This window comes from Lipotes vexillifer, unplaced genomic scaffold (assembly GCF_000442215.2).
Source record: "Lipotes vexillifer unplaced genomic scaffold, Lipotes_vexillifer_v1.1 scaffold513, whole genome shotgun sequence".
NCBI lineage: Eukaryota > Metazoa > Chordata > Mammalia > Artiodactyla > Lipotidae > Lipotes > Lipotes vexillifer.
This window is the reverse complement of record NW_006777952.1, coordinates 454,441-463,711: the sequence shown is the minus strand read 5'-3', so window position 1 is coordinate 463,711 and position 9,271 is coordinate 454,441. Positions and strand designations below refer to the sequence as shown.

Here is a 9,271-nt window from a genome sequence, read left to right as displayed (position 1 = left end):
CCGTGGCATGTGGGATCTTCCCGGACCGGGGCACGAACCCGTGTCCCCCGCATCGGCAGGCGGACTCTCAACCACTGCGCCACCAGGGAAGCCCCGTGGATGTAATTCTTTGAAAACATTTTTCATTTCATTAAGGTTACCTAGGATTTTTATAAGATGTTCAAGTTTATTAGAATCAAGATAAAACTATATATATGTCATATAATGTCTTATTAAATAAAACCATTACCATATTTATATTTATATTACATACGTATTAAATATTTTAATATCTCTAATCGCTGTTTTTCTTTTTCTCTTTTTAAAATTAGGTTTTCAAACATTTGACATGTTTAAAGAACTAGTTCTAGATTTTCCTGTTTTTTAATTGTTTAATTTCTAACTTTATCTTTATTTTCTTCCTTCTGCTTCTCCTAAGTTTGTTTTATTATTCTTTTAATTTGGGGATTATTCATTACATTTTTTTCCTTTTCAAATGATGGAAGTATATGAGACTCTGAATTTACTTCCAAATACAGTTTAGGCTATATTCTATAAGATTTGAATGTGAGCCTTCTCATTTTTATTATTTTTTAAATAGTCAATAATGTTAGCTTTGATCGCCTCTTAAATCTATTATTCTTTAGGAGAATTTAAAAATCTCTGAGTGATTGGATTTTATTTATTCATTTAATCTTCTATTATTAATTTCTAGTTTTATTGCTTTGTGGTCACATAAAACAACCTTTATAATTTCTGCTTCTGGATTTTATATATATGTTTTCTTTGTGAACTAGTTATGATCTATTTTAGTAAATATCCTATGAATCCTTGAAGAAATGAGATATTTAATTATTTAAGGCACAGTTATTTCATCCAAGTTTAATTTTTAAATTGAGGTATAATTGACATATGACATTATTTTAGTTTCAGGTGTACGACTTAATGATTTGATATTTGTATATATTGTGAAATGATCACCACAGTAAGTCTAGTTAACATCTGTCACCATAGTTACAAAATGTTTTCTTGTGATGGGAACTTTTAAGAGTTACTCACTTAGCAGCTTTCAAATATACAATAGAGTGTTATTAACTATATTCACTCTGCTGTATATCACATCCCAGGACTTAACTTATTTTATAACTGGAAGTTTGTACCTTTTCACCCCCTTCACCCGTCTCACCCACCCTGCTCCCCCTACCCCCACCTCTGACAACCACCAATCTGTTCTCCGTACCTATGAGCTTGTTTTTTTAAAATCCAAGTTTTATGTCATTTACTTTTTTTACAGCCTGACCTCAAAGACAAAAACAAACTTTTTTTTTTTTTTTGGCTGTACGCCGGCCTCTCATTGTTGTGGCCTCTCCCGTTGCGGAGCACAAGCTCCGGACGTGCAGGCCCAGCGGCCATGGCTCACGGGCCCAGCTGCTCCGCGGCATGTGGGATCTTCCCGGACTGGGGCACGAACCCGTGTCCCCTGCACCGGGAGACAGACTCCCAACCACTGCGCCACCAAGGAAGCCCAGAAACAAATATTTTAAAGCTTCTCAATACCTGTCTTTCTGTCAATTTTTGTTTTTGTTTTTTTTTTTTTTTTTTGCGGTATGTGGGCCTCTCACTGCTGTGGCCTCTCCCGTTGCGGAGCACAGGCTCCGGACGTGCAGGCCCAGTGGCCATGGCTCACGGGCCCAGCCACTCTGCGGCATGTGGGATCCTCCCGGACTGGGGCATGAACCCGTGTCCCCTGCATCGGCAGGTGGACTCTCAACCACTGTGCCACCAGGGAAGCCCTGTCAATTTTTTATATATGTATTTTTCTCAGAATATACATCTATACTTATTTTCACAGTATATATTTTGATTCTGTTATTAAACAACTAAAATTTTATGACCATTATATCTCAAAATTGAGAGTACTTTATATTAAATAAAAAGTGACATTCTTTATTCCACTTTATGCTTTTGGCATGTTGGAAGGTTAGTTTGCCCAAAACTATTACTTCTTACTTTTAATTTCTCTATGCTTGTTAAGGATAAGATAAAAAGATTTATATATGCCTTTCTGTTTTAGATGTATCTCTTTATAAGAAGTATATCATTGGATTTTAATTTTTAACCCAATATGAGAGTCTTATACTTTTAATAGGGGACTTTAGCACATTTCTATTTTTTTGTCATTATTGATATATTTAGTCTTAACCTCTTTTATCTTAATCAAAAAATTTTTAAATGTTTGCTTGTTATTCACTTTCTGTCTTGTGCTACACTGACAGGGTTCATTAACTTTAAATTCTCCCAGATTCGAAAGGTGTGCACCCTGTTTTTAGTGTCACTAGTAATTATCTAGTTATTAAAATTTTCTTCAGATTTACATCCTGTAATTATCAAAGTGAAGAGAGACGATGAAAAATTTAACATTTTTACTATTCTTTCAACAATGTCTCCCACATGCTTTCAGCCTTGGTTAACATAACTTTAGGTGTGGGATCCAAGTTATGAATGTTTACATTATATATCTTCTCTTTCAAAGAATGATTTTTGCCATTTGCATTCAGTTGCATAACCATATTTAACAGTTTTTTTTATTTTTACTTTAGTCTAATTTAACTGGTTTTAATTTTTACCAAAAGTTCTTTTGTTGCTGTGCTGTCCCATCATTAAGGCTTCAATTCGGAATCACTTCATAGTATGTGCCTTCAGGAAAATGATTCAAAAAGGGTGCTTTTGTTTTAACTCTTTCAAGTTTAAGAATGACTTTCTGTTACCTTCTGCTGCAGACCGAATTGTGTTCCCACCTCCACGCCCCAAAATTCATAGGTTGAAGCCCTAACCTCCAATGTGAGGGCATTTGGAGATATGGCCTTTAAGGAGGTAATTAAGGTTAAATGGAGTCATAAGGGTGGGGGCCTGAATCCAATAGGACCAGTGTCCATATAATAGGAAGAGACATCAGGAGTGAGCGCACACAGTGAAAAGGCCTTGTGAGGACAAGGTGAGAAGGCCATTGTCTGCAAGTCAGGAAGAAAGGCCTCACCAGAAAGCAATCCTGCCGACACCTTCATCTTGGACTTCCAGTCTCCAGAACTATGAAAGACTATGTTGTTTAAGCCATTCAGTCTGTGGTACTTTGTTAGGGCAGCCTGAGCTGACTAACATACCTTCCACAGACTGAACACCATGAAAATCATTGGGTCACAGTTTTTTTTTCATCGTGAATTGTAATCTCTAAAAGGTGGCATGGAGAGAGAGTGGGGATAGGAGGAGTATCTGGCTATTTTAAAATCAGTGCTTGGATCTGGAGGAAAGCAGTCCAGTTTCCAGATACTACTGAGCTAGGTGGCCGAGGGTTTGCTTTCTTCCAGCTTGATTTTTTTCTTTCTTTTAGGAGACAGGAGGAGCTTGGATAGATGTTTCTTTTTTTTTGCGGTACGCAGGCCTCTCACTGTTGTGGCCTCTCCCGTTGCGGAGCACAGGCTCCGGACGCGCAGGCTCGGCGGCCATGGCTCGCGGGCCCAGGCGCTCCGCGGCATGTGGGATCTTCCCGGACTGGGGCACGAACCCGTGTCCCCCTGCATCGGCAGGCGGACTCTCAACCACTGCGCCACCAGGGAAGCCCATTGGATAGATGTTTCTTAATTCAGCTCCATCAAAATTATAAGTAGTACAAATTCCCTCCATCCTTCCCAACTCTAACAATGTGGTAAGATATTAGGTTTTGCTGTAGTGTGTTCTCATCCTTTTCTTAGACTTCATAGAAACCAAAAGATTGAGGTAAGGTTTTGCAGAAAAACTCCTACTTTTTATAACCTTTATAAAAGATGACATTTCTAAAGTCTCTGTCTCTAGGGACTAGTTTTACAATTTGTAGAAGTTATATGGAATAAAGAATTATAGAAATAAACCTACAATTCAGACCTAGTAACTGTCTTATGAAAACCTTTTTTCTAGAAGACAACTTGATGTTCTGAAGGGCTCCAAATAGCAGGTTATCGAGGTACCTGAATACTCCACTAGAGTGAGGAAGCTCAGAAACACAACTTCTGTCTTGAGATTTGCACCCTCACGATAGTATTGAGGATGTTACTAATGTAGTATCCCAGTGAACACCCTGGGCCCTGAACACCAGGACAGTGGTTTCTCTTTGCCATGGAGTTTCTAGCTGGGTTTCTGAGAACAAACTGCTAACAAAGGTATGGTAAATCAGGGACTGGGGTTGTTCCCTTGATTTTTGTTTGTTCAATCCTTTATCTATTGCTAAACAAATATTAATATTATTGTGCAACTATTACAAACAAACCAGGCACAGTGCTAGGTGCTGGGAAATATGGGTCACAGAAATGCCATAAACAAAATAGATAACCCGTGTGGTTACCCTTTCAGGGGAGCTTTCAGGTGGGTCCTCGGGGCTGCGGGTGCACCTGGGGTGCAGTGTGTCTATGCACTGTGGGAATTCTCCCCCAGGAGCCCCGGTGGTCACAGCAACTAGCTGGAAGTTTGGCGTAAGTGTGCACATTTGGCTGCCATATAAAGAAGCACTTTCTAGTGATTAGGCTTGTTCATCAGTGGAACAGTCTTCTTTTTGGGGTGGTAAGTTCCTTGCCACTGAGTGATTCAAGCTGAGGCTCTCAAGGATACTGTAGATGAAGCCTCAGAATTCACCATCTAGAACCATAAGCTCTTTGAAGACAGGTCTATGTCTCCTTTGGTTTTGGAACTGGTGTCTCCCAGTGTCTGGCACATAGCACATATTCAATAAAAGCTTGGCAGGTAAATGAACGGATGGATGAATAAAGTGGAAGAGAAGCTGCACTAGATGATCTCCCAAAGCTCCTGTAACTCTGAGATTCAGAGTTTCATATTGAGTCAGTGCCCCAACGGGGCCCAAAATAAAGCTTCTCACCATCACCTCAAAGATTGGCAAAACTTACCGTGCAAGGTGGCTGCATCCAGGGCTCTCCATCCACTTGCATTGGCAGCAGCTTGTTCGTCCTGGAGCCCCGAGAACAGAGAGCACAGTGAGCTTCTTGGAGTCTGAGGATGAGGGTTGCCCCCACCAGGGAAATAGAAGTGGGAAGACCTGACCTGCCCACCTAGGAGTGGTTCTGAAGACTCTCCTGGGGGGGTGGGGCTTGCTGAAAACAGATTTCTGAGCCCACGTCAGGGGTCCCGACTTGACAGGTGTGGGCCAGGCCCAGAGGTCTGTGTTTTAATAAGCACTATGGATGATTCTGTTGCTTTGAACCCCAGACCCTACTTTGAGAAACATGGTCCTGGGTGAGCAGTCAAGTCCAGAGGAGGCTGGGAAACAGCGGCCAACAAGTATGGCAGCACCACAGCCGAGTGGACCCTTAGTCAAACGATCAGCCAGAGGGCCTGTCCATGGTGCCAAAACACCACTATGAAATGGGAAAGGTTATGAAATGGGGAAAGGCCTGGTTTCAATGTTGAGCGAACAGTTGCATCATGTCAGTGAGGTAACGTCTCCCACTTAAACGAGGTACAGCTCAGGTCTGAGTGTGTCTTGCCCTGCCCCCAGTCCTAAAGCATTCCCTCTTTTATCTCCTGAACAACAGTAGATGCTGCGGTTGCATGGATTGTGGACCTGGCTTAGCTGGGAAAGGGGGTCATTGGGAATGTGATCCCCATGGGTAGGCGGCAGAGAGAGGAGAAAGCGTTGCTTTCTTGCTTGGGTCAAGGCTTCTTTGGCATATGGATTATTAAAGGAGAGAGATGAAGGAGAAAAGGCAGGTCCTTTCGGAGGCCTCTGGTCTGGGCGAGCAGGGAACAGTTGCCACCCACTGGCCAGAAAGCCCTCACCTGGGTTTGGCATCTGCCCTGCTTCTGAAATTATAAAATGAGGGAGGCAGGCTGCGTTTCTTTCTTTTTTTTTCAGGCTGTGTTTTGATGTAGATGATTCTCTGACTGACTCTGAGGATATTTAATAATAAGAACCAATAAACCTAATAATAAAACAAATAAGAGGAGAGAGAGAGTGGCATTTTGGTTCTGGGGGGTGAGGAGAGTATCTGGGGAATGCCCAGGAGGCTAGGGCTTCTGACTCACGCCCTCTATTTCTATCTGGAAACAGAAAATATCCTATCTCTTATACATGTTTAAAAAAATTTCTTCAGAGACCACATTCTCTGGTCTACATATGTTATGGCTTAGATGTGCTAACGGACTGGACCTACTCAGTGTTAGAGTCATGCGGAAAGGACAGAGAAGGAACTACAGAGGTTAACCTGGAAAACAGGGGCCCCAGAACAACAACAGCCCAACAAAGAAGAGAAGCAAAGATTTGGGGAATAATTGAAAAGACAGAGGAGACACAGAGAGGGAATGAAGAAAGGGGGTTAGTGGGATAGATCAGGGTACCAGCTCTGAGGACCTTTCTGAAGGATGCAGGGTGGCACCGAGAACAGCGTTTCTCTGAATGTGCTCTGAGGACATTCACCCAAGAGGTTAAGGGATAAAAGGCTTCTGTGTTTAAATAACTTTGGGAAACCTGCATGTGGTGGTCCCCTCCAGGAGATCCCCAAGACACATGAATAGATTTGATCTATAGAAATTAAATGGGAAATGGAAAGGAACAAGGACTCCTGAAATAATCAGGTGGACAAAAATCTGTGACGAGTTGCATTTATTAAACAGAAACAACCAAAATCAGAAGATCCCCTCCATTAGACCCCATCTATTCAGGAACCTGCAGTGGCTGAACTGTGTGGTCCATACTCTAAAGAACTGTCATACTTTTAGTCAGTTATGACGGGCCTGCTGAGGTTGATGGTTTAACTCTACAAAGGTATATGGGATTGCTAACTCTAATAAAAGTATCTCTAAGACCATTATCCAAGAAAGAGCAGAATGGAGCACAGAGCCTGGTTTTTGTCAAAGTGTGCCCTCTGGCATGCATTGAACAGTTCAATCTGTAAAGATAAAGAAGGCAAGGAGTTGGATCTCTGGTTCTCTGGACCTCATAATATGGCAATCCTATTTAGAGAATCTCACCAATTCATTCTAAGAGAACAGCAAACTGGTTGTGGTGGGACCCTTCAGTTGATGTCCTGGATGTCTGCGTTATACCTGGTTGGGGAAGTGGTCTCCAAAGACATTCTTTATAAATGTTATCAAGCTTCTGCCCCACCCCACTCTCTCTGCACTGAAATCTAAAGATGGCTTCCTAGTTGTTATCTGTAAGAATATTCAGGGAGGTGGGGAGACTGGGGGGCTGCTGGGTGATGAGGAAGCATACCTGATGGAGACAGAGGAGCACTGGGCCAGCCTCCTGCCTGCACTCTTCAGGCCAGTGTAGATCTGCCCCATTTCCATGGCTCCCTCTAGCCCCACCACTTCAAGAAGCTGGTCACTGAGGTCTGTAGAGTGAGACAAGCAAAAGCAGTGCACACACATCTCTCTGTTTCCCAGTCTGGTTTGGGCCAGAAGGTCTGGTCCCTAGATGGCCAACCCAGAACTCTCATTATCCCTTCATCTCCTACCAAACAGCATTTTCATCCTCATTCTGAATAGGGAATTTCCCCAGAAGTCAACAAATGTACTTTTCATAAACAGAAACCCAGTTCTAGTAAAAAAAAAAAGGTTTTGATTCAGAAGGTTAACATGCATCCAATGAATAGGCTGACATATCCAGAAGCCTCTTCAAATGGAGCGTAACATAAAGGATGAACCAGCTATTTCTGAAATACAATCCCCCAGTGCAGCTAAAGACACATTGGTTTGGGATTAGGATAGGAAGGAATGCTGATGAAGGTCATTATCCAGAGCTGGATCAGGTTTCTCTTCCCTGAATGTCTGAATAACATTTTGGCCCTACTGACGATGATGGATGCTTAATTAACTTCAAATTTGGCCTGCGGTAAGCCAGTGGTGAGCCAACCTCCTTGGACATCCTTGGGGAAGTCAGTGACCTCTTTCAGGACACCAGGTGCCTAATCTGAGCCAAGGAAAAGAATATTTCACCTACACCAGATTATACTGGGTCCACAGTACAAAAAGAGGGATAGAAAATACGAGTCTCAGGTTCAGAGTCACACAGGATCGATGGCTTCCCACAGTGGCAGTTGCTTCTGATTCAGCACCTAGAAGAGGTCCTTTTTTTTCAAAGTTCCTGGGGCTTGGATTGTGCCTGTCCAATTTCTGGGGAAAGCAATGGCAGGATTAAGGTTTGATGGTGGGCCCAAAGACTCATTTTTACAACACAACTTTTATTTATTTAAAACAGAAGCAAATAAAAAGGCAGATTCTTTAAAAGCTTCCATTCCTTCTTTGCCTACTAAGGCAGGGGAAATTCTCTCATAGGTTGTGGCTAATCACTATTAATTAATTAATTAATTAATCCTATTAATATTCATGAACTAGAAAATTCATGAACTAGAAAATTGTTCTAGAAAATTGTTAATGTTTCTGCTTATTTGACAGATGGCTTCGGTCTTCTAAGGTGCCTCCTGATAAAGTACGATAGTGTTTATTAAGATTGGCAAGGAGATATTTGGGTTTGTCTTTACTTTTTTTTTTTTTCACACACACACACTGTATTTTATTTTTACAAGAGATAAATAAACTGACACCAAGCATTGTGTCTTTACTTTTTTGTTAGACTGTTGTTTAAAAAACAGTCTCTTGACGGATATACTTCTTTTTTTTTTTAACACCTTTATTGGAGTATAATTGCTTTACAATGGTGTGTTAGTTTCTGCTGTATAACAAAGTGAATCAGTTATACATATACATATATTCCCACATCTCCTCCCTCTTGACGGATATACTTCTAATGAAGACAGTTAAACTACTGGGCTGACCACAAATGTGTAAACGTCGCTGAAGTCTAACCTAATGATCACTAATGGACATCAGCTGCCAACAGATACAAAAACTGCATTAGTCTCTCTACACCCATGGTTTTCCCCTCTACATCCATTGACACTCCCATTCCCCTTCTCTGGTACTCCTTTTTTCACAACTGTGAAAAGATACTGTCTCCTTAAACCCTCCATCTCATTTGGATTTGGAACCAGAAGCCATGAATAGGCAAAGTTTGTTCAGGAGAACGCTCCAGGCTCTCTTAAGGAGCTTAGATCCAGTAAACAACAAATGTCTAAGCCTCTAGTCACTTAATTAGTTCCCTTCTTACTAAAGTGTGTTGAATAACCATTGGATAGTTTTAGCTTAATGTGTCATTTTACAGTGTCTGTGAAATCAATATGGGTTGTGAATGAGAGAGAGAAAAAGAAGGAGGAGAGGGAGGAGAAAAATGAGGAGGAGGAGGGGGAGG

General features: G+C 41.6%; 1 protein-coding gene across 4 annotated transcripts in view; it reads right to left on the bottom strand.

The window, feature by feature from the left end:
• Positions 1-9,271, bottom strand: part of DGKG (diacylglycerol kinase gamma) — a 164,734-nt gene that overhangs the window by 5,499 nt on the left and 149,964 nt on the right. For all 4 annotated transcript variants that reach the window (XM_007451383.1, XM_007451380.1, XM_007451381.1 and 1 more), the window contains 2 exons: positions 7,235-7,355; positions 4,911-4,971 (listed from right to left, as the gene is read on the bottom strand). In XM_007451383.1, the coding sequence (XP_007451445.1) occupies positions 4,911-4,971; positions 7,235-7,355 (182 nt within the window). The remainder of the gene's footprint in view (positions 1-4,910; positions 4,972-7,234; positions 7,356-9,271) is intronic.